General features: G+C 40.8%; 1 protein-coding gene across 2 annotated transcripts; it reads left to right on the top strand.

Annotated features, from left to right (window-relative positions):
• Nucleotides 1-503: 503 nt before the first annotated feature.
• Nucleotides 504-23297, top strand: adam19b (ADAM metallopeptidase domain 19b). 2 transcript variants are annotated; one of them, XM_069532191.1, is made up of 24 exons: nucleotides 504-617; nucleotides 1652-1858; nucleotides 2142-2254; nucleotides 3588-3658; nucleotides 11114-11192; nucleotides 11402-11478; nucleotides 12896-13100; nucleotides 13217-13282; nucleotides 13576-13647; nucleotides 13741-13907; nucleotides 14713-14797; nucleotides 15010-15149; nucleotides 15254-15431; nucleotides 15554-15643; nucleotides 15825-16020; nucleotides 17097-17205; nucleotides 17301-17511; nucleotides 17668-17745; nucleotides 18393-18501; nucleotides 18580-18709; nucleotides 20306-20408; nucleotides 20488-20859; nucleotides 20957-21030; nucleotides 21826-23297. In XM_069532191.1, the coding sequence occupies exons 2-24, from the start codon at nucleotides 1759-1761 to the stop codon at nucleotides 21830-21832; spliced, it is 2832 nt and encodes a 943-aa protein (XP_069388292.1). In that variant the 5' UTR covers nucleotides 504-617; nucleotides 1652-1758; the 3' UTR covers nucleotides 21833-23297. The 2 variants fall into 2 exon arrangements, with proteins under 2 accessions (XP_069388292.1, XP_019941892.2); XM_020086333.2 differs by lacking the exon at nucleotides 504-617 and having other exon boundaries at nucleotides 1584-1858.
• The last annotated feature ends 3139 nt before the right edge of the window (nucleotides 23298-26436 follow it).

The raw sequence follows: 26436 nt of genomic DNA on the forward strand, positions 1-26436 counted from the left end.
AGCCATCTGGGCCACTGGTTGGAAAACATAGAATAAATAATTCACATGACTTCACAAATAAACCTATTTTATTGGCTTGTTTAAAACATTTCCTCTCAGTTCTGATTGGTTATGCAGATGTATATATGAACTGCAAGCACAGACTGCTTTTACAAGTCATAAAAATGTTGCTGTAAAAAAAGTGTTTAAAATAAAGAGCAGCTAATTAAGGCTCTTTGTTTTGCTTCTAATTCTATCACTTCTTAGCTTCTATTGAAGTTACTATTGTTTGCCTTGCCCCCCTGCGGCCCTTCTCATTACAGTGGTGTCCAGTCCAGAAGAAGTAGTCCTGCTCTGAAGGCATATTTCTTGTGTTGCAAACTAAGTAAGAGATCATGAGCACCACCTTCTCCCAGCTAGAAACTGCAAGCTTTAATATAACGCGTTCAAACAAAGGATCGTGTATAAAATGGATGAGGAGTCTTCACCTCCTCCCACTATCCAGAAATGAAGCCACAATATCCTATATGTGAAAGCTGCCATCAACATTTGGAAACATATGGAGTCAGGGTCGGAGCAGTAGCGATTGGGTGGAACACTGGTTGCGAGGTCTGGTCAATGCACACCCTCAACCAATTGTGAGTCAATCTCAGCTGTCAATCATGATGTTTCACCTTGTTTTTATAGCATCAAATAACTAACTGGAAACATACTGAAAAAATTAACACTCGATCAAACATCAGTGTGATAAGAAGTACCTGACGTGCACTTTTTAGTTTGGTCCATGTCCCTTCCACTAACATAGAGTATGATTTATGACTTATACCGCAGTCAGCCACCAGGTGGTGATTGATACGCTTTGGCCTTTGTCACGTCAGCCATCTTTATATACAGTCCCTGCTTTTAACCAAAGAGATGCCATTAGTTGCATTATGGGAAATGTAGGATCCAACATATTGGGTGCTTCGCTTCTTTTACTCGTAACTTAAAATTGTATTAAAAAAAATTGTACTATTGTTTTTTTGGGTTTTACTTCCTGGACTTGATAGACGTGGCATACTGGATTGCTGAAGTAGCAATTAAATAATCATAATAATATTAAAAACAAAAACTTTATCTTCATGGCATTTTTTTTAAACAGTTATGCGTCACAACAAGAAATACATCAAATCAATAAAAGGACAGAATAAAAATATATACATATAGCCCAGATTTCAGAAAATAATTGTATTTTTTAAATTTTCAGATACTTGTATCAGTCCCTGTTTAGATAAATGGATCAATTAAATTAAGCAAACAACTCATATTAGATACATAGATGGATGGATGGATGGATAGATAGATAGATAGATAGATAGATAGATAGATAGATAGATAGATAGATTAGGTACATTTTAAGATATCTAATAAACATTACATTAGGCAAAATCCCCAACAGCGCCCCCTCTCTCTCATTTCCTCTCTAATAGTATGATGTTAGCGTTGCTCGCTCGCGCGCCGTGTCATCCTATCTGTTTGTGTGCGTGTGTCTTTGGTAAAGGGGCGGGACTGAGACAGAGAGACGTGTGTGTGTGTTTGTGTGTGTGTGTGTGTGAGAGAGAGAGAGAGAGAGAGAGAGAGAGCGCAGCAGCAGCATCTCATTCAGACGATCATCTCCATGTCTCCCCGGCAGCGTCTCCTCCCTCTGATGTGAGACCTCTCAGTCTCCTTCTTCTTTTCATCATCATCATCATTCTCTCCTGCGAACACGAATGTCTCGGGCTGGATCCACTGTGTGTGATGACAATGAGTCCCGCTGCTGTCGGTGCTGTTCGGTCCTGTCTGTGTCTGTTCCTCGCAGTTGTCTGTGCAGCTGCATGTACAGGAGCTGTCTGTGATGGTGAGTGGGACTGTTCGAACCGGAAGACTTAAATGTGATATCTGTGAACATGTCGTGCAACAATACGCACATGATCGGCTGCACTGGAATCTGTTTCCACGTCAAAATCCAATCTACCTCCACGTGTTTGTTTGTAACAAAACTACAAACGCAAGTGTTGATTTAATTTGACTTTAATTTAACTAAATGCATCCAATGCACAACTGGATATTCAATTCAATTATATTATAAGGTCAGTGAATTGGGTCATGGTCATTCTTCATGTTTTTTTGTTTTCCATCAGGGTTGAATGAGCAGGATTCACAGAAGAGGATCCTCCAGCATGTACAGAGTTATGAGATTACTTATCCTAAATGGCTGCATCCTCACACTCACAGCAGCTCTGCCAACAATCAGGTAAGAAACCTCTCTCTGCCCATTTCACTTATAAAATGATTAAAAATGGTTAAAAACATACAGAAGCACATTTAAATCTATTTAAAAAAAAGATGTCATTTCCTGTTGCCAGTGACTGGAGCTATCACTATAACTGAAATATTGGTATGTTGATTGACTTTTATCAAGCATGTGACATTTGGGGAAGATTTTACAATTTATACAAAAATGACAACAACTTACTTTTTCATGGCGAAGCATAACATTTTTTGCCACAGACGTTTGACAAAGGTAAAAAATGCCTCACAATTTAGCACAAGGTCGTAGGATTAGTCTGAGCAAATATGAAGTCAACCTGATTTATTCTCTTGGAGGAGTTTGTTTAAGGCCCCTCTTTACGACCCCTCCAAATGGCAACAATTTGAGAAAGCTCCACATTAAAATCAAAATGGTAGACTTCCTGTTGGTATTAGGTGATGGTTCCCAGCGACTTTTTGTAGATCTCAGGCTTTTGTCTGATTCTACCGAATTTCATAGTCGAAGGTGAAACACAAAGCGATAATGCAAAATATCATGATTTGCTGATGACACACAGTTATACATTTCATAACAGTCCACCAATCCCAGTAGTTTAACACAATTTATTGCTTCTGATTTAAATTATTTCTCAAAACCTCCTCAAACTTTGTGACAACAAAAGAAGTTTTCATGTTCGACACACACATTTCTCTGTTGTAGCCATATTACACAAAACATTAAACTAGCTGCAAGAAATCTGGGGTTACATGGATTTCTGTTCTTTGTTTTGAGGATGAAGTAAAGAAATATTTTTTTTCCATATCAAGTTCAGTTCAAAGATTTAATTTTCTTAACTTCTGAGGACTTACACAGGGTTGTCCTTGCCTTTCCCCGGCTAGATTTTTGCAATGCTCTCAATACAGGTAATGCCTTCAGTTGGCACCACATGCTGCTGGATGAAGGAAATGTGACCATGTAACACTGGTTCCAGCCTCGCTGCATTGAGTTTTAGATATTTTTCCTGACTTTTAAAGCTCCTGTGTAAATCAAGGATTTATTACCTCCTCATGCACCTTTACGCCACTTTATATGAGCTGATCGTCTTCTGGTTGTTCCCAGAGCCCGAGTGTTGACTGAAGGTCCCTGGAGCTGAGATCAGAAATGTTATAAATGTTACTGCCTTTAAATCTTTTTAAGGTGTTTCATCTCTGGGTGAAGTTTTACTTATTTTATTTGCATTTATTTGAATAGTTATTGCTGTTTTATACTTTTGTGAAGCCCTTTGTCGCTCTGTTAAAAAAAGTGCTTCTTATTATTATAATTATTATTATTCCAGCATCCTGAAGAGACACAGGTTCTGATCTCCGCCGAGGGCCAGGAGCTCAGACTACTCCTGGAGAAAAACCAGTGAGTGATTTCACTTTTATTTTGTCCATTTGGTGTTACATGTTGAATGCCTCACAGCAATGGCTTTTTTCTCAGACTTTACACTACGTGGTCGCCCGCACCAAATTATTATCATTAAATCAAGTTATAGCATCAGTATTTGTATCTGCACACATGCACAGGGCGCCCCAGCATTGATTTGACCAGATGTTAGCTATCACATAAACATTTATAAGGTCAATACCCCTGTGGGTGCAGAGATGGGGAACAAGGGAGGAAAAGGAGCATGATGGTTTTGGACGACAGAGGCTTGACACCCGATCTGTGTGCCTTGGGCAAACAGGAAGTAAGATTGCACCTCTGCACCTAAAGTACTATAATCTGATGGAGCGGTTCCTGTCCAGTAACAATGGGGATGGTGATAGGAAGTGAGCAGTGTATCTGAGTTTATAATGGAGAGTGTGATCACTGCACAAGTGGGAGAGCAGGGAGGGCCGCAGCTCTGGAGATGTCAGAGGTGACGACACAGAGCTCCGGTTTATCACGCCTGGATCCGAGCCAGCGCTCAAGTGGAACGGGAAGCTTTTATGAAGCTCTAGAAATATAAAGTCAGTTTTTTACCATCGGATATATGCGCTCTCTGTCAGTCATTCACAGGCACTCACATTAACAAACCATGACTCCGCTGTGTCTGAGCGGACGTCCCCTCAGGGATTTAACCCCCCGCTGCTCTCCCTCCCCAGCAGGTGGTCACACTGTCAGATTCCCTCCTGGGTCAGGAATCTTCATCAATCACACAGTGTTTTTCTCTGTATGTGAGGTTAAGAGAGGGATGAGAATTGAAGGAGTTGATAAAACTTTAACAGTTGTTCAAACTTAGATAGCGACGTGTCAGTGTATTCAAGACAATAACCATGGATGATGACACAAAGAGAGAGGAACTGTTATGCAGCAGGGGGAAAAAAAATTAATACCTTTACTGAGAACATTTTGAAATCATTCTTGTGCAACTTCTCAACTGTTCCCTGATGAAAGCTGCACATTTCTTCACACTTTGTGCATTGCAGTGAACTGGTGTAAAAATAAATAGAATCATTGCTAAAGTGATTCAGGGTTATTTTTGCAAATAAAGCATGTGAAATAAAGTAAAGCATTTCAAGGTAAAAACTGACTTTGAAACACATTCTGTGTATTGATTCATTAATGTAGCTTGTCTGAGAGCTTTATTGACCTGGAACATTCACATGCACACTGACTTTTCTTTAGTGTTCATACATTGCACAGTTCAAGGTGGGGTTGGTCATTTGTTTTTATCTTTTTTATTACAATCCTCTTCATGTCCCGAAAAAAAAAAAGCTGGTGTGTGTGACCCTCACAGGAATGCATAAACACGACCAATCATTTCATTTAGACTGAATGAATGGTGTCGGAGTGCTGTCAACAAAATCACTTGATCCACGCAGCGGAGTTAATATGTCACTTCCTGCCTCTGCCTGCTCGTCCTCTCACTTGAATAACCCGGAGGATTTGATGCTGTTATGAATGTGTCTATGCAGAGAACCTCCCACTGTGTTGTGCATGTGTGAAAGGCAAACTGTGGGGGAAATCTAGAGCCGATTCTCTAGATTTTACCCAGAGGTCAAGTCTGAAAATGACTTAACAGTGAGAGCCTGTGCTCGATAACCAGAAGTTAACAAGCGAGTCACAGAATAGTCGGCTTTTAGCAGTTGACAGACAGTGCATGTTCATGTGATTTTGGAATCGTAGCTTTGTTCGTCAAAGCTTTAGATATGACAAATTAAAAGAGGGGAGTGGCACAATGACTGTGTTTTTTTAGACAATAGCGTGCCATTCTATTTTACATTATTACAAATATTGTTCCTTAAACATAAAAGTTTAAAATGTTAATGTTAAAAAACACCAGCTAAATACAATTGAAGTAATTAATTATGAGTAAAACATCAGAGGCACATCAGTTCTTTATCCACCTTGCGTAAGCATGACAATTTTATGTTTAACCAACTTGTAATTTTAATAAGAGAAGACCGCACAAAACACATTTACGGTATTCGTATTTAGTCTGAGATGTATCCCCTCATCCACCCTGTGTTTCCCCCTCTCTCCAGACCTAAACAGAGATTCCCATACTGTGTTTTGCTCTGTCCTCTGTTGTTCTAATTTGGAGACATGTCAAGAAAGCAGTTAATGTCTGAGAAGATCAATGTCTGAGTTTGGAGAGAAGCCAGAGAAAATGCTGCCAGTGTCTATCTCTGTGCCCTGGCTACTTCCTCGTGTCCTCATTGCCCCTGTTGCAGCTACACTTTGACAGTCAGCAGATAAGAGACAACCCAAATTAGCTGTGAGATGCTCTTGATCTCATCTCTCTGTTTATCCCCCTGCTGCATTAACATCCTTTTTTCCCACTCTCTCTCTTTTTCTTCCACCTCATCTGCTCCTCACTTAATATATCACTTCATCAGAGCACAGAGGAAGACATAGCTGTGAATTGTTGTGGTTAGCCGAGCGCGTGGTGGCTGGAATCCCCCTGTCATGCTTGTAAATGTACGTTTCTCAGTGTGTACATGGGTCTTTATGTGGTTTGCATCAGTGCCGGTGTCTGTGTGTGTCTGCCTGAGCTTTTATCTTGATGAGAGGCCGTGGTGCGCCCGGCAGAGGGTTGATTTGGTTATGAGCCAGGCGTGCTGACTCAGGGAGCAGGAAACGGAGATGGAAAAACACAGCGAGAGGAAGAAACTGTGGAAGAAAATGAGTGATGGAGCAGAGGAGAAGGGGTTGAGGGCAGGAAAGTAATGGAAAGAAATTAACGTGAGGACAGTTGGGGGCAGTTTTGGTGTGAGATATGAATATTGTGGATTTTCTCACTTCCTCCTCTGTTTGACTTTCTCTGTTCCTCTCTTTCACGCCCTTCCTGCACTCCCTTAAGAGCACGAACCCAAATTAAAGCATTCTCTTGGGAGATGAACACATCATTGATCCTCCTCTCCTCTCCTCTCCTCTCCTCTCCTCTCCTCTCCTCTCCTCTCCTCTCCTCTCCTCTCCTCTCCTCTCCTCGCCTAAAATGATCACCCTATTCATTTTCTCTTTTTTTTACCTCCCTCACCCTATCTGATATTCCCCAGGGCTCTATAGCACAAATATACATCTCCCATGCACTCCCTGCAGGTCAGGGTGTGTGAGACTGTGACCACACACACAGACACAAACACACACGACACACGTACACACACAGCACCCCGAAAGAACATAAACACGCTTCGATGCTCAGACCTGATGGATTGCAGGTCAAGGCAGCACAGGGCAAGGGATGCCTTCGCTTCTCCTTGTTTCCCTTGTGTCTGTGTTTAGTCTCACGGTGGTGCGGCCCTGTCTGCTCAGATATCTAAATCCAGACCTCAAGTGTGTGGGTGTGTGTGGGGTGTGTGTGTGGGGTGTGTGTGTGGGGTGTGTGTGTGTGTGTTGGGGAAACAGTCTCACACACAGGCCTTCACACAACAGAACATTGGCCTTCCTGTGCAATAAAAGCCTCTTAATCATCCACTGCTGAGTGCTACTTTGACTTTGCGTCAGCCTTCACCCTCCCTCCTCTCATGTGCAGTGATGTCATCTGATACCATGAGAGAATGCGACCCACTGACCCTATAATGCATTACCCCACATCTCCTCTCTCCCCGCTTCACTATCTCCCCCAAGTACATTAGCATTACTCCCCCACCCCGTCTTTCTCCTCCTGAGGCTGAACCAGGCCTTTGTCTCAGCCTTGCTGCCAGATAGTCGAGGTTCTGCCACTATTCCACTGCTCAATCACAGCATCTGTCTGGATGCTGGAGGACGTCCAAACTCTGTGGAGGGCTCCTGACATCACATAGACGTTTTTACAGTCTTCATTTGAAAGCAGTGACGGCATTTACCACAATAAAATAAGGCATATGGGGTTGGGGTATTCCAAGAGTTTTATACTGGTGAATTCAAAGCCTGAAGTTACTGCTTTTAGGTTTATGCAACTGGTTGCTCATCCAGTCAGAACTGAGTTCAGTCTTTTAGAAATCAGAGACAGATGTAGAAATGAGCAGCTCAAACAATCAGCTGATAAAGCAATTCATTTTTAAAATAATTTTTCAAGTAAAAATCTTGAAATGTCAGGATTTGCTGCAAAACTTTGTAATGTGCAGAAAACTGAATATATTTGGGTTATGTATATAACGCCCAACTTTTTTATTGTAGACAGTCATTCTCCTCCCAATGAATTCTCTCGTTCGATCTTATTGATCATCCTGCATTCAGAAGCACACATGCATGAATTTGTAACAGTACAACTTTTTTACCCGGCCATCACACTACAACCAATGATGCATTTATGATACAGATTAGCTTTACCATGTAGCCTAGAGTGGATCCATTGCATATATATTTTTTCTACATTGTTTATTCTGTAATATAAAAGTTGATATTAGTGCATATTAGCAAATATTAGCAAATATGAACCTTGATGCCTGTGAAAGGCTCATATCAGAGCTTTCCGAGATGTCGGGCTCTAATACATACCACTTTAAATTGTTCTTTTATGTGAACTATTTCATTTTGTCACTGAGACGGTGCTGAGCTGTGTTTGACGGCACCCTAATTGCAGAATACGACATTAAGACGTAGAAACTTGGGGACATGTTATACTTATGAAGAAAGTGATGAGGCAAAAATTTCATTCAATAGTTTGAACACACCGGCAAGTTTTGGTTATTTTGTCTCTTTAAGCTGGATGATAATTATTTCACCTTTTATTTCCTCACCAGTTCAACTACAATTAAACAATGACCACAGCATGTCAGCCTGTGGCAAATACATAGTGAGGTTTGAACATTTCATCAAAATTCATGGACACATTTTAAAAAAGCCTTAAGATGAAGCTGGTATTATCCTTTACATGTGGCTGTAGCTTTGTTGATGGCATGTTGTGTCTCCATGTCACAAAGTGGAAGGTCATATAACCGGTCACTAGTATACATGCACTATGTTAACCCTGAGGATTAATACTAATAGTTTAACTCACAAATGCAGCTGCTGGCCGGCATGTGAGAAAAGTGGAGAATGGAGGAGAGAAGTGTGTGTTTCCTCGAGGAAGAAGTGATTGTCTATAATTATGACATGTGGCGACAGAGACGGTCACAGAGACGACAGGAGGACATGATGGGAATATGAAGCAGGAAACCTAGACGACGTCCAGATATAAATGAGGTCAAAGGGTCAAATCACAACACAGCCTTAGTTACCCCGTTTAGGGTGACATCAGCCGGATACATTATCACTGAGCAATCATTTTTAAGCCCCCCCTACACACACACACACACACACACACACACACACACACACACTCTCTCTCAGAACCTCAGAGTGGCAATCTGTTAAAGGGTGAAGCAGGCCTTCTCTGTCTCTGACTTGCTTTGTCACTGATTGCATCAACAGGCATTTATTGTCTCAAGAGGCTTGTCTCCTTCAGGGCGTCCGGGAGGACAAAAGAAAAATCCCCCATCTTCCCTTCACTCGTCTTCATCATCCTTTTAAAGAAGCGGTCTGACGTTTTCTGGAAATGAATGGCTTAATGACTTTCTTGCTGCGAGTCAGATGAGAATTGATAACACTTTCAAGTCTGAATGTGAAACTACAGCCTGTAATTATAATTGACATAGCTTAGCTTAGCATAAAAGCTGAAAACAGAGGTGAAGCTCTGACCTGGTTCTGTCACAGTAACAAAATACATCTACTACATTTACCAGCACTGGTAAATCTCATGAACTGATCCTTGTTTGATCATTACAGAAGGTCACAGTTATTTACAACTCACGGAAAAAAACTGATCTTATTAATTCCAATTTAAATTTTTCCCTACATTTGATACAATAATTATATTTTAAAACTTACTGTACAGATGTAAGAATTGTACTTTTTTTCTTATCTAACTATCCAGTGCACTGCTCAAGGGATTCATTGTTAATTTTGAGATCTATTAACCACAAGCTAGTAAGGATGAAAAGTAAATGATGGCACACGATGAATAATAAAAATGCTAGTTGGACTAATCCTTGTGGTATGGAAGAAAATCAGGGTCATAAGACAAAAAATTAGAGAGAAAGATTTTTCTTTTCCATTTTGAGGATAAAGTTGAAACTGTTGAGTATCAAGTCTCTTCTGGTTCATCAGATCTGTAACAGCAACAACTGATAAGTGTGTGAGCCACCAGTTTCTATCTTTCAAGCTTGTGTGGTTTCTCCCTCTGAACAGAATCTCTTCAAAATATATCAAATACTACTAGTTTGATATATTTTTATACTTTAATCTTGAAATTTCAGGTTTTTCTCATCATTCCAATTTAATTCTTGAAATTTTTACTTTTTGTCGCCCTTACAAAGTTATTCTTCACATTTCAAATGTATTCCCTACATTCAGACTTTTTCTTGACCTTCCAAATTATTCTCGACATTTCAACTTTTTTCTGGACATTTAGACTTTATTCTTGAAACGCAAAATGGAAAGAAAAAACATCTTCCTTTCATTCTCTTCCGTAGAGTGGGGGGATTATGGGTTTGATGTATTTTTGTTTGAGATAATTAATCAGATCCCCTCTTTCAATCAGCTTTAGCAGGTTGAGCACGTACATTTCCCTGCTGCTGGAATTCACAGCAGAGACAGTCTGTTTGATCGATCTGAGGTCAGACGTTGGGAGGAGAGATGAGAGGAGATTTAAAGACGCGGAGCAAAAGGAAACCAGCTGTGGGGCAGACAGAGTTTATGAATGAAAACAGGATGAATGGATTGAAGCAGAATGGGAAGGATAGAGAGAGACAGGAAAACAAGCATCTGTTCTAGATGTAAATATTGGACCGGTAGGTTTGACAGAAACAGACTGAGAGTCCAAGGACACCCACTCAGTCACAAACACACACACACACACAAGGAATTAATGTTTCTCATGATGTGTGTGTGTGTGTAACTGATTTTCAGAAAGCCCCTTACAGCCTGTATTGTATACGAGTGGATAAATCTCAGTATTATAGAGAAAAGGAGGATACTACTCAATAGCTCTTTCAGACAAATTCTGCCTCTCACAGTGTATGTGTCCATCTCCTCCTTCAGCTCTTCAGAGAGCAAAAAAGGGTCATTTGAAAAGGTATATGTGGATTTAGTTTGAGCCAAAACACTTTTCCCACATTCCTTTTAATGTGTATCTCTGAGAGGATCTAAATCTTTAAAGCTGTCTGTGTTCCTACAGCAGAATGAATGTTTTATGAGCTGTGGGCTGCTGGGGAAAATCAGTCTCCCTCTACCTCCTCTGTGTCCTGCACCTTTTTACACTATTTTTCACCATTACTCCCCATTTTGTAGCTGTTTCAGGAGATTGAATGTCTGACACTACATCTTTTCTCTTGCAAATTGTCCATGGGTTTGTGTGTCGTCTTTCACCAGGCAGCTGTTGGCCCGCGGATATCAGGAAATATGGTACACCCCTGACGGAGCCCGCAAGTCCTCCACTCCTGCCAACGCTGTAAGTCTGTCAGACAGTTTGATGTTCTCAAACTGCAGACAGGAGTTGTAAATCATAGAAGGGAGATGCTGATCAAATACAATGATGTATGGACATAAATTGTTCCCATTTTTGCTAACATAACCAGGCCCTCTGCTGTGTTAGCTGTGTCACTTTATTTCTCCGCAAAGAGTGCTGTGTGTTGAGCTGTGATTGTTTCTGTCTCCCAGGGACACTGTTTCTATCACGGGGTGGTTCAGGGCTTTGAAGGATCCAGCGTTGCTGTTAGCACATGCTCAGGTCTCAGGTAAGTAAAACACCACCAGAAGCTGCATGCACGCATAAAGTCTTTTAATATTTAGAGTTGGTCCTAGAGGCATACATATTCATGAAGACAGCTCCCTCAGTTAAGGGCAGGGAAGAGGCCTCCGTTTCTTTAGGAGACAAAAAAAACTGCAGGAAGTGAAGGCAGGAGAAGGCTGTATTAATAATAGGAAGGTGGGTGATGCAGACAGAATTGGGCAGAAAAAAGTTTTGCGATTAATCTTTTTAAACATGTGCACCCTGTGACTGTATATAAAGTAGGATGATGCGTCTCCATCTCCCAATTTTCTGTAAGTTTTCATATTGGTGCAAATCAGCAAATCCACTCATGTGATTTGTCAGTGAAAGGCTCATATCAGCTGATAGAAAAGTAAGATTAGGGTCCATACTGCATAGATATCAAATATTTTTGTTATTTCTCAAATAAAATGTTGCTTTATCAGTCATTTAATAATATTATAGCATTATGTGTGTTGATCCAACAGCATATCAGCAACAAGTCCAACCACACATTCCACTAATCAAAGTCGGTAGTATTAAAGTATCTCTAAATCACAAGTGCTGTAATCATGTTTGTGTACATGACTTCAGAAACTAATAAAGAAAAGAACCTGTATCCATCACCTACAAAACCTGTTGTCAGACATTGGTTGAATAGATCAGGTGACAGCCAGGAAGCAGTTGTGTCCTAAGAACTCCAGTGGGTTAGTAGGTCAGTGGCTGCAGAGCTGGTTCACTGAGTCCAGCTCAGTGTGGAGATCCTGTGTTTTCTCCTGGAGAGACACTCAGGGAGGAGGAACTGGCAAGTGCTGACAGAAATCGTAGCCATATGTTTGTGTTTTTCTTTGGGTTCATCGCTCTGCATCTGGAGGACAAGAGGATTAATATCTCTTCTTTGCTGATGCACATTCTCTGGAGAAATGCAAACACAGCAAAGAGGGACGTTGACATGTGGGCGTCTGACCTCTCCAGATGTTTCTTACAGCTGTCTGACCTGCTGCTTGTGTGCTTGTGTATTAAGCATCTGCACTCATGAGTGATTTTGTGGATTGCGTATCGCTCTGTATGTCCCAGCAGATCTTATTTATATACACAAGTAAATCACATGAGATTCACAATTCTCTGCTCCACCCTGCACCCATTCATAAAACCACCAAAGCCAAATAAAAAAAATATTTTATCTGTCTTGCAACCATGAATGAATTGTTAAAATGAAACTGGAAACTACATGTGATAGTATGTTTCAACATTTAAAAGCACTAGGGTTATTAGAGAGAAACTGTGTTTTTAGCCACAACATGCTAATAGAAAAGCAACAATAACATTGATCCACATTGATTTCCTGCAGCTGTGATTGGATGGAACCACCAACGATGTGACTTTTTTATCTTTTACCCCAGGGGACTTATTTCTCTGAACACAAGCGTCAGCTACCTGATAGAGCCTCTTCCTGTCTCCACGGACGCCCTGCAGCACGCCGTGATCAGAGCCGAGAATCTCCATCTGCCCAGGGGAAGCTGCCTGCATCACCATGGTGATAAGGACAAGCCGGAGGAACGGCTTGATGACTTCATCCATGGAATGATGTCACCACGGAGCAAGAGGGTGAGTTCGGACAGGACGGGCAGTGATCATAGGCCTGAAATGTTTTTACATACTATCACAAATTTCCTACAAATCATGAAAATGTGTCCAGCTCATGTTCTGCATTGAATTTCCAGGAGAAAAGGGAATTGAGTCAAAACATGAAGTATGTAGAGCTGCTGATCGTGGCAGACAAGGCTGAGGTGAGGAAACAAAGGTGGATATGCTTATATGTGGTCAATTTTAACCAGACTGAATAGTTTTTTATCATTTTGTTAAATTTGGGGGTAGATTTTAACTACCAGCTTATTTAGAATATATTTAGCGGTAAAGATATTAATAGATCAAGTAAAAATTAAGCTCTGATTCATTTCATGTTTGTTATTGGAAGTGTGAAACCTCCCTTTTGAGGTTTGCGAGCATGTAAGAATACATTTGAGTGTGTGTAGGTGGGTCCTTCCGTTTCAGTGAACCATGTGGTTAATCTCTTTTGCAGTTTGAGAAGCATGGTAGTAATCTCGAGAAGACCAAACTGAAATTGCTGGAAGCCGCTAACTTGGTCGACAAGGTAAAGCCTGATGAGAAGTGAGAAAACCACACCTATATTCAGTAACGATGAGTAAGACTCCCACTCTTCCTGTTTGTCTCTCTACACATTCAGTACTACAAGGCTTTAAACATCCGTGTGGCATTAATTGGTCTGGAGGTGTGGACCAGCCAGGACATGATCAGCGTGTCGGACAACCCACACAGCACTCTGGCAGCGTTCCTGTCCTGGAGACGGAAGCAGCTCCGCATGCTCCCCAATGACAACGCTCAGCTCATCACGTCAGTGTCTCTCACTCTTTCGCTCTTGTCTTCCCATTTATCAGTCTTTCCCCCTCCCACCGATGTCTCCCACTAAGCCCCCTGTCCTTTAGGGCACAGCTTTGTGTGTTACGACCCAGTCTGCGGGGGGGGGGGGTAGATAAATGGCGAGATAAAATATAAGATACAACCAGATGTTGGTGGTTAAATAAAGGTATTTGTTAAATACTGTAGTAGTGCAGAAGTGATTCGTAGTGAAGTAGGGATTTAACTATATGAGGGGAACAGGGCGAGTGGATGCTATTTAAAACAAAGAAATAAAAAGAACAAACACAGGACTCTTTGAATTCCAAATCTACCGTCTAAAAACAATGAGGTGATATTCTACAAAAAGGCATCCATAACTGCACCCCTCTTCCTAGTGTGTCTATATAGAAATCTATTTACAGTATGTGAGCACAGTATCTAAATACAAACCTGTCCCAGTCTCCAGGACTGTGGTCAAACTTCTTTACAATCACAAATTATCAAAGTTATCACAAATCGATCAACAATCAGTCCTCTAACGAAGCGGCTGGCGAGCTGCCGAGATCCGCTCTTCACACAATGCAGTCTCAAACAGGAAGTAGGAAGGTCAGGAATCACACCTCCAGGCTGTGCCTAATCGGGTGTGAGGTTCCATATCAGTATCCTGCTTTAATTACAATAGTACAACATACATGATGAGGAGGGGGTGGTGCCTACAGGCCATGATAACCATCTCCAGTTGTATCCCAGTGGGCTGTGGTCCAGGTGGAACTAATCAAGCAAGTGTTTCTGTCTCCAGGGGGAAGTCATTTCATGGCACCATCATCGGGCTGGCTCCTCTCAAAGCCATGTGCTCCGACTACCAGTCTGGTGGAGTGAACACGGTGAGAGACGAGAGTAAACAAAAATAAAATAGAATTAATATTTGTCTCTGTGGTAGCAATAATCACTTACAGAACAGTCAGGCTCTTTTGTTCAGGTTTGAATAATTGTATATTGTTATGACTGAATGCCAGCATGCATCAAGTGGTAACAACATAATAGTAGTTATCATTAGTCATGTTTGAGAGTCACCTCTGCCTCTTCTCCTCAAAAGGACCACTCAGAATCAGCCGTTGGCGTCGCCGCCACCATGGCGCACGAGATGGGTCACAACTTCGGCATGAGTCATGACAGCACGGGCTGCTGTCAGGCCAGAGCAGAAGACGGGGGCTGCATCATGGCCGCCGCTACTGGGTACAGTTATAACTCCGAATGAAGAACATGGGATTTGAAATTTGATTTAATCAAGTATATTGTGAGTATTTAAATACTGTATTTGTGCTTCTTCCATCGCACAGGCACCCGTTTCCACGAGTGTTTAATGGTTGTAACGAGAAGGAGCTGAAGAGCTACCTGAACTCTGGAGGAGGGAAGTGTCTCTTTAACCTGCCCAACACCAGAGCCATGTACGGAGGGCAGCGCTGCGGCAATGGTTACCTGGAGGACGGGGAAGAATGTGACTGTGGAGAGGAAGAGGTCAGTGTGTGTGTGTGTGTGTGTGTGTGTGTGTGTGTGTGTGTGTGTGTGTGTGTGTGTGTAGAAGTATTTATTTAGCTTGTATGTTTTTGCCAGGACTCATGATTCACTTCTTTGTGTAGGAGTGCACCAGTCCCTGCTGTAATGCCAACAACTGCACTCTGAAAGCTGGCGCAGAGTGCGCCTATGGCATCTGCTGTGATAACTGCAAGGTAGTAAAACGAGAATCTGTGAAAGAGAAACAAAAGATCATGTCTCACAAGAATCTGTCAACCTTGAGCTCATTCTTACCTCTAGATAAACACTGCAGCACTTGAATTATAGTTCTACGATTAATTTCTTCTTCTCCATTCTTATTTATTGTGTTTCTCCTTTTCGTCTCCCTCCGTCTAGTTGAAGAGCCCAGGCGTGCTGTGCCGTGCTCCCTCAGGACCATGTGACCTGCCCGAGTACTGCGATGGGAAAGCAGAGTCTTGTCCTGCTAATTTCTATCTGGTGGATGGAACGTCGTGCGCAGGCGGTCAGGCCTACTGTTACACAGGCATGTGTCTGACGCTGGAGCAGCAGTGTCTGTCACTGTGGGGACGAGGTTAGTAAACTGGCTGATTATAACCTGTTCTTCTTTTTCTTTCTATGTATGAATATATACTCAGTTACCAGTTTATTGGATCAACCTGATTAGACTAATGTTTTTTAATACTCTTACATACCCTCATTAATATAGGACATACCTGTTTTACAGAAGACAAATCTGACTCGTCATATAATGGCTGGACGGTAGATCAGTATTATTGTGTTAATATATTTTCAAATGAACATAGGTTGGAACAATACAATATAATAACTTCTTCTCTTCACACTTTTATTGTATTTTGTGAGGTATACCCATTTAGAAGTAATATGAGTTATTTATCTTTAATTACAGGTATATACATGTACATACATATATATATTGTGCAGCTATATATTTGCATGGCCTCTTCTGTATTCTTGTTATTTGCACAGCTCTGCAGGAGCAGTCTCAGTGGCGTGCCTATTTATATTCAACATAGGCTATTTATTTTATATATTTATATTATATATATGATACATTTGTGATGCAATTTACCAAGAAACACAAATAAGCATCTCCTCTAAAGGAGAATATGAGTCTTTGTGCTCACTGGAGCCGGCATGATCAAAAAAAGATACCAAATACTGGCAACAGTAACATTGTTAATATATAAAGGCATTCAGAAAAGCTAAAATAGCCCAGGACTCAAAGGCATGATGGGATTATATCAAAGAGATAAATGTAGCCTAACTCTGCAGATCAATATGGAATATATGCAAATGTTTGACCATTAAAATAGTGTCACTGGAGATAAGATGAATTCTATCACTAAAGTAAATGAACCTGCTGAGCAAGCTGAGTCAGGGAGACTGGACTGGGTCAGAGCTGAGCCCTCAGTGGGTGCGACATCAGATTATTGTTATTGTACGATGTTCACTCCCTGGAGAGGCTTTGTAGCACCACAGGAGCCACACAGAACAGTAAGGGAGGCCATCTGGTCTCCTTCAGGTGGTCGCATGCAACACACTGTGCATTAATTGTTTGGTTACTGGGTTAGTGTGTCCTCAGCAATATGAATATGTTTCTATGCATTTTCTTTCTCCCCACCACAGATGGCTGCCCGGCCCCTGACCTGTGTTTTAGGAAGGTAAACGAAGCCGGTGACATGTACGGGAACTGTGGCAAAGATCTGCTCGGGAAATACAGGAGCTGTAAGGACAGGTGAAGAACAAGATATTCAACAGCACGTTCATACTAACTCTATTTTCTATGTTGAACGTTGATCAACATCAACAATTTATTATTATTTCTGTCAGAGATGCAAAATGTGGCAAAATCCAGTGTTTAACTTCAGCTTCGAAGCCCATTGAGAACAACGCCGTTCGCATTGAGACCACCGTCACTGTGGGCAACAAGAGAATCCAGTGTATGGGAACACATGTGTACAAGCACGGGGCAGAGGAGGTACAGGGAGACACTCTGGACCCAGGCCTGGTCATGACGGGCACCAAGTGTGGAGACGACTCGGTGAGACTCGTATGGTGGCAAAGAGGACGCTCTTGATCTCAGTATTTCTTTTATTTGTCAGATAGCCATATTTAACCTGCTGACATTGTGGCTCAAGTGCTTTTCATGAAGTAAACTTCTTCGATTTTCTCCCGCACACCCTCCTCCTGTCGACAGATTTGCTTTAATGGAGAGTGCCGCAATGCATCATTTCTGCGAGCCGATGAGTGCAATGCCAAGTGCCACGGACACGGGGTGAGTTTCTATGAGTGTGAGGTGGATTTCCTCTTGAGTGTTGGGGGAGGTTTGGCTCCCTGCCCGCTTATACTGAAAATGGGAACCTTGGCAGTGGTACAAGTTTAAGATACTTTACTTAACTAAAAAGTAGAAACACAGCGATGTAGAAAAAAAAAAAGTGTTATCAACAGACTGAGTGGAGTTGTCATCCCACAGCAGGATGGCCCCTTTCACTGTTAGCGTTAATCTTCAAAGTAAATTTAGCTGTCAGGTAAATAAGTAGTGAAATAAAAAACACAATATTTCCTCTAAAATGTTTGTCTTTCTAGATTAGTTTAGTTTATTTCATTCATTTTCCAAAATAACATACTTATACATGTAGACATTCCATGAAGCAATAAAGGAGCAGAAAGGAGAAAAACTCTTTATTAATCTGCCCCTTGCATATAAAAAATATTACATAAATACAGAGGGCCTTTCCTCTTTTCGATTTTCTTTCTTTGCACAAACCACATTATAACAAATCAAACTTTTTTTATTAATAAATAGCCAACATACATACTGTTTAATTATTATTTTCTTTAATAATTATAATAATTAGATACCTGCATGTCACTGGAATGAATGCAAACATTTACATTGTAATTTTAATGTCTTCTCACCAGCTGTGTAACAACAACCATAACTGCCACTGTGACCGTGGCTGGGCTCCTCCTCTGTGTGACCAGAAGGGCTCAGGTGGGAGTGTAGAAAGTGGACCTGTCCTCAGCCACAGTAAGACACTGCATTATTATTATTTTAATGATAATTTCATATCGTTCTACTTCCTGACTCTATGACGTGTTTCATCAGGCAGTCTCCTTCCAGTCCTGCTCGTCCTGCCTCTGGTTCTCTTTGTGGTTTTGGCTGCTGTTGGACTCTGGTGCTGCTACAGACATAAACTCCACCCACTGAAAACATCAGTGCCACCCCCGGTGCCAAAGTATGTACTGCAGAAGTGTTTATGATTTCTACTGTTATCAGTATTATTATTATTATTAATTTATGAATTATGCTTATTTATACAGTCCTTCTCAAAACCAGAGATTAAAAGTTTGTCTCAAGAAAATGTTGTTATAGTTAAATTTAGTTATGCAGCAAATCAATCAAAATGAAAACATGAATAAGAAGGTATAATAATAACAAATATATAAAAATACATTTGATATTTAAAAGAGATTGTCAACAGAAGAGGTATCTCAGAGGGGATTTTAAAAGACAATACTGTTTTTCTAAGTTTGTATCAGGAAGATTGATCGAAAGCTCTGTCCTCTTAGTCTAAACAAATATGACACATCATAACTAGATTCTGACACAGTAATCTAAATGTGTGGAAATGAAAGCATGTTGGATGGTTCCTCTGTCTGAAGCTCAGACATGAACAGATTGTTGTTCCTTAAATGATAAAAACAAGATTAGACATCTTACTTTCATGAAGCTCAACATTGAGGCTGGAATGAGATAGGACTCATAGGTTTCTGACAGAAAACTTAGATCCCCAAAGTTGGGATCTCACGTTTATCTGGATTTAACTAAAGGAAGTTATCAGACATCCAGTTTTTAATGTCAGTGGACAAGCAAGTGGGGTATTCAGGCTTTAATGAGACACAACCTTATGAAAATAATATAAAACATATAAAAATAATATGAATTATGTCACCTAGTGGGAGCATTTATTTGTATAGACAAGTAGGAAGAGAACCACTTCTAGACTTTCCCACGTGAAACTATAAATATGTCCTCATCTGTACATTGCAACAAACCACTGTTGATTTTTCATACTTAGAGAAGTCTTATAAAAGGAGAACTGCTATTAACCACTTGTAACTCTAACAAGTATAGTCTCTCTGAAAGACTGGAATGAATTCATGTATGTAATTATCTGGGAGAGCTACAATAAGATGTGAAACCACTGTCTTTTAGAAGAGTTTAGTTGCTTTAATTTATTGAGCCTGGATCAGATTAGCTGTATGCAGGCTTTTTTCACATAGTCAGGAACACAACCAGAGAATAGTGACAGAATTAGTGGCAACCAGGGGGCGATTGCATCTAATAAACAATGGATGAATTAAAGAAAACAAAGTGTTCACAGGACTAGAGGAGCATTTAGTGTGAGACATAATGTCTATAAAGCAGCTTTCAGACATGCACTGAGGTCCAGATATTTTCATGAAATTGTCCAGAGGTGCTGTTTGTGAGAAGGATATTGTCCGGAGAGAATTCACAGTCGCTAACATGGGGCAGATGAATAACTACAAAAAACAAAAGACAACAAATATCTCAGTTGTCATACATGTAGAAAATTTGGAATAACAAGATTTGAGAGATTTTGGCGATGTGGGCCGACCCAGCTGTCAACTCTCTACACCTTATTGTCTGGACATTATCAGGAGCTCCTGTTTTAAAGCAGCGTCAGTTCATTGAATAATTCAGTTTAGTAATATGAATACATTTAGTGAAGAAGCAGCTTGTGTTTGCTTTCTCCATGTTGTGTGTATTTACAGTTTGAATGATGGATCTGTGTTTTTGTTGATAACAGTTGTTCCATCCCAGTGGAGACCAAGCCTTTGCATCCTGATTGTCAAGTGAACGGCCACACCAACCCGACGTTCTTACTAAAGAAACAGCTGTCAGACCACCTGGTAAAGGAGCCTCTGATGACTCATATCACACTGTATTTCTCTAGCGTTTTTGATAATTAGAAGACACATTCTCCCACAGGCGAAGGCCCCTGCTTGTCCAAGCCCGTCTTCCTCGACCCGGCCCAGACATGCTATTGTGCGTCCAGCTGTGAAGCCTCCTCCTGTACCTGCGCATGCTGCAAATCAGAAAGAGCCGACGTCTGAGCCTCAGATCCCGCCTGTGTCTTCTCCTCAGAGACAACTCTCTCCTCATACTTACACTCCCCCTCCTCTTAAATCTGCACCGCTGACCAAGCAGAGACAACCCTGGACTCCTCCGCCACCTTCAGGACCTCCATCTGTACCTTCCCAGGATCCTAAAGGTCGCTTACAGCCTTCAGCAGTAGCTAAAATCCGACCGGACCCTCCCAACAGACCTCCACCCCCTTGTCCTGTCAACAGATCATCAGTGGTGAATTATTTATAAGCATTTTATTCAGTTAAAGCCATGTGCAAACTTTTCTTCAATGAACTAAACATGTATTGTCTCACTTGTCTTTTTAATCCAGGAACAAGTGAAAGGCCTGCAGGTTTCCACTAAAGCTGCTTTGGCTCCATCTGCTGGACAGAAAAAGCCAAACAGGTGAATCATCCGGCGTTTCTATTTTTTATTAATGTCAATCAATACAGATCAGTGGTGGAGAGAGTGCTCAAATATTTTACCAAATAAAAGTACGAATAAACAGACAAAAACATACTGTAAATTAAAGTACCACATGAATTGTTCTACTTGAGAAAAAGTAAGTAAGTACTTGCTTTTAAATATACTTATAAAGTATTAAAAGTAGAAGTACATGTAGAGTGTAGCTTATTCCCTGATGCAACATCATTATGGCTTAATCCATTTTAGATTTTTTCCAACAGTGATGCTGCAGGCGCACTTTGCTCTTATTGAAGGAGTCTAATGTTACCTGCCTGCTCTGATTGGATCAGTGGACCAATTCTCTTCACGTTATTGATGACTTTTATAATATAAAGAACAGTGAACATGTAACACAATGTTTGGAATAGAATATACAGATACTGATATATGTAATCGAGTAAGTGAAAAGTGAAAAGCGCCTCAACTTATCTAAATGTAAATAGTCTCCTATTCATACACACACATTCATACTGTGCAGCACATTCTCTACCACAGCTGAGATTTCTGACCTCCTATTTGAATAGAGTGCAGTACGTCATGGCACAAGGACCAAAAAGACAACGTTCAAACTGGATGGCATCACATGAGCTCGACTTTGAACTCAACTATTATACCATGGAGTCATGACGAGTATAGATTCATGAATAATGTACTCATGGGCAGTAATATACTAAATGTACTTTGTTTGGTCCCACCACTGATGCAAACCTCCTAACTTGCTTTTCTTTTTTTTAGAATCTAAACTAAGATCTCAGGGAGACATCATGGACCACCACTTGCATCCAGTAATGGATCTGCCTCAAACTGTCTTTTTAGCCACTGGACAAGAACATGTGGAATAAGATGAATACTTGACACCCTTGATCTGTGGATAAAAGTATATTTATATGAAGTATAATGAGGGAAAAACTAATTATAGAACATATCACAATGAGTATGTTATACAATGTAATCTGTATCCACTTGAAACAGCCATTTTGGAAGGTGTTTTATTTTGTCATTATTCTCCCAGACGTCACTGGAAATGTGAAATCGCTCCCCGTGTGTCAGCAGTGTTGAAACACTGCTCCAGTTGGATTTATTCTCAAAGTGAAGAAAATGAATGTTTACAATGTAGCCTATGTATTAAACATGGTGTCTTTTAAAGAGCATCAGATATAAGGGGATATCTTATATTAAGAAAAGATGCCAATAGTGAAGTGCTTAAGCTTTGTATATGTGGGAAAATAATGTGATTTGAACTGGACTAACAGGGACCGGTGAAAGCCCTACATGCATGCTGTATGTATATGCTTGTGCTGAGAGATACGTATGTGTAGCAGGAAATGTTAGTGATTTGTTTGAGAGATTTTATATTATTGTGAGGTTGCACTTTTAACAGACTCCTTCCACAAACTGCTAATACTCACTTTTCAAGCTGACAGGACATGAGAGTTTGATACCAAGAAGATTTGTGGTGAAGAATCCCTAATGTGACTATCGGTACCCTCGTTAACTTTTTCTTTCTGTCTCCCGTCACTGTCAAGCTGTTTTCAGACATGAACTCTGTAAAAAAACATCTTCTTCATCATCCTATACGTATGTGACACCTGTTTGTTTGAAACATCTCTACACACCCAGTCGCTCGTGGTGAATCCTGCAGATGATCTCCAGCTGTATTCTCACATGTGCTGACTCAGATATTAGGTTGTCACATACAGTCCCTCCTGAAATAGGCCAGGGAGAATATCTGGCCTTCAGTGCATGTCTTATAGCATCCTCAGTCAGTGATGAAGTCGTTTTTGACCAAAGTAACATTTAAAATTTATTTCATATTAGGAGCAAAAATTAGCCATATAGTTACACATACATGTTCAGTTAAACCTGCATCGTAAAATGAAATGATTTCAACCCTTTTACCCAAAGATTTTTTTTTAAACCTTTTAATGGGAGTTTCCTCATGACCAAAACATTATAGACTTCTTTACTGATGGAGACTATGTGAAAATCCAATCTATGTTACATCATTTAAAGGTACTGTGAGAAAACAGCGGTTCATTAGCCTGCTGGAGAAATGACACTGTTCTGTGTGAGATATATGAACACAGTCTGTCAGCTGCCATGTTTTACCTTCTTATCACACCTATGCAAACTCAGGCACTGAGCAACACTGTGTCTTCAACTGGAATTTACATGAACAAAAAACAAATAAAAAACATATAATGTTACATGTTTGTATGATCTTGTTCATATCAGCATCTAAACACTGCAGGCTCAGTTGTGGCCTCCTCAGTGATGGACACTGGAATTGTTGAAAAGATCATGTTTTTATTGTTGAGATATTTAATGCTTGGAAAGGAGAAGAGAGAATGGAGAGGAGGGGAGGGGAGGGGAGGGGAGGGGAGGGGAGGGGAGAGGAAAGGAACAGAGAGGAGAGCAGAGGAAAGGAGAGCAGAGGAAAGGAAAGAGAATGGAGAGGAGAGGAAAGGAACAGAGAGGAAAAGAAAAGAAAGGGACAGAGAGGAGAGGAAAGGAAAGAAACAGAGGATAAGAAAGGGAAAGGAAAGGAACGAAGAGGAGAGGGAAGGAAAGGAAAAGAAAAGAACAGAGAGGAGAGGAAGGAAAGGAATGGAGAGGAGAGGAAAGGAAAGGAATGGAGAGGAGAGGAAAGGAAAGGAAAAGAACAGAGAGGAGAGGAAGGAAAGGAACAGAGAGGACAGAAGAGGAAAGGAACGGAGGGGAGAGGAGAGGAAATAAGAAAATAATAATTATATCCATGCACTATATCTTTACTTCAAAGTTCAGTTTGTAATGTTTTCATCTGTTCCATCTCCATCTTCATCTCCAGGCTGCACTATGAGAGTGATAACATTTGTAAAGATGCTTTTTTTTCTTGGTGTTTGTGGAGGTCCCTTTGATTATTAGTCGATTCACACTTTGACCACTTGGGGGCATTGTAACATTTACAACCAGTTGACGTGGAGCAGGTGTTAGCAGACGGTGGCTACATTAGCATTTCATTGAGTCCACCTGAAGAAGGTAAGACTTTTCTATCATTTTCTGTGTCGAGCAACAACTGAGGAGGAAGTGTAGCGGCCGAACGACCCAGTGTTCACCGGCCTTTCACTGACTGACCGCTGGCTGTGGTTCGGTGCTGGATATGTAGTGGAGCATGTAAACAGAGACTGAACTTAAACAAAGTTGAGAAAAACCAAACCCTGAGTTAAAACTCTACAAGATGAATGACACTTCTCTGCCAGTCACAGCCTTCATGTTGAATCTGTGTTGTAAAATAGTGTAATTTATTTGTAAACTATTAAATTAACTGTAAATTCACCTCACCATATCTGCTATACTAACTTTTATTATATTACTGAACTTTCTGATGATAAAGTAAACCGCACTGTAACATTAAGCATTGTCTTCAGCATTTGAACAGTTTCATGTCAAACATTCACAACAATTAAAAAGTAAAGGTAAAGACATGTGTAAAGTTAGGATAAGGTTAGCTTCAGGTTAGGTTCAGGTTAGAAGTGTTAGGATTAAGTAAGTGATACCTCTGGGTTTGGGTCTCCAGGTATCCGTGTGATAAAGTCAATAAACCTTTCATTATCTGCATGAATGTTTTTGCAGTAAAGCGCCAATATGAAAATGTTTATTTTACAGAATAATCAAAGCAGACCCGATGTGCATTTATGTTTAAAATATGAGTGTTTTCTCTAACATTTCCAGGTTCTGTATATTTTTAGGGTACTTGTGTTTCATTTTTATTTGCAGTTAACATTTATGGATTGATAACACCATTGTAGGATTCATTGTCAAAGCTATTGGAGACAATTTCCTCCCCCAGGCTCTAATCCACAGTGGATAGGTTTAAATGGTCCCCACTCTCAGTCCTGCTGTAAATGCTGAAAGGTGCCTGCCCTTTAAAACTCCACATGAGATGAAAGCTCTCTGATTTATTCTAATCAAAAGACTATTAAATACCAAGTCCCCCCCCCCCCAGAAAAACAATTACACACACTCCTCGGTCGACTCTCCAGCCAGGTGATCTTCCATGGGACCAAAGGCAGGAGAAGGCGGCTGTGACTCAGAGGGAGATGAAGCAGTGGCAGGCAGAGGTTTTAGCATGTGGCATAATTGCAGCCAGCCTCTCCTGCTGAGCATAATTAGTGTTGGCTGGCGTGTTACTTCCTGTGGAGTATCATTTATTAGAGATGATGATTGGCTGAGGGATAAAATGCAGGGGTGACACCCCCACGTCCCCCTCTCAGCAGGGGGAGGGCTAAGCCAGGAGAGAAGTGAAGAGAGGATCTCACCTGCTGAAAACTCCCCTGCCTTGTATAATGACCTAATTAACCCTGGGTTGTTTTTCCACTTGTAATTGGTGGGATTGCTGAGCAAGCAGACCCACTGTAATAGCCTAAAAGTCCAAAAGATGCTTTACATCCTCTTTTTTTTGTATAAGTAAATTAACAAAGAGACCCACACCTTTAGCTCAACGAGCCTCTGAGTGACAGCAGAACCATCCAGCTGACTTGTAGACGACAACAGAAAAAAAATGTGTATTTCTATTTGTCTGGTTTTAACTATCACTCTTTTATTAGGTTATATACTCTACCAAATAATGTATGAAGCATATCATAAGTTACTGTGGTGGAATTTTATCTCGAGACGTGAAATAAAGAGTTTCTCAGACCGGAATTATCTTTGGGTCTTTAATAGAGCTCTGCAGAGTTTTTTCACACTCAGAATGAATGCTCAGAGTGGAACAACCCCGAATAGGGAAAGAAGAAGGTTTTATACAGTCAGGTAAACAGGAAACATAAGAGACAACTGTTTCTTAGTAATAGCATGAAAACTGAAGCCACCTGTAGTCTGGTTAACACAGGAAGCTGTCTGCTCTTGCTTCTGCATGAAAGAAGAAGTTTGCTACTGCACAGATCAGGGTCAACAAGAAGATCATCATCAAGAAAGGACACGAACTCTGAGGTTACATCTGCCAAGTGCATAGCAAGAGTCATGGCATTGGATAGTTAAGGGTAAAAATGTAAAAGGTGTCTGTCTAGGTTCGAATCGTCCGCCTGCACGTACGCCAGACAGTTCCTCTTATGCGAGCACAATTGTGTTTCTAAATGAGTTATTGTTGAACGCAGCACACGAGCATTGATCAGACATAGGAAAGAGTTCAAGAGAAGTTCATATGCAAGTTTCCCATTACATTACTCCCACACTGTGTTCGGAATTTGATTGAGAGAACCTATCTGGAATCTGGGAATCGTTAAGTTTAAGAAAACAAGAGAAAGAATAAATATAGGAAAAATAGATGTGTCTCTGAGGAAGTAACAACAAGCAGCTCACTTTCAA

Source organism: Paralichthys olivaceus, chromosome 9, assembly GCF_024713975.1.
Source record: "Paralichthys olivaceus isolate ysfri-2021 chromosome 9, ASM2471397v2, whole genome shotgun sequence".
Classification (NCBI taxonomy): Eukaryota; Metazoa; Chordata; class Actinopteri; order Pleuronectiformes; family Paralichthyidae; genus Paralichthys; species Paralichthys olivaceus.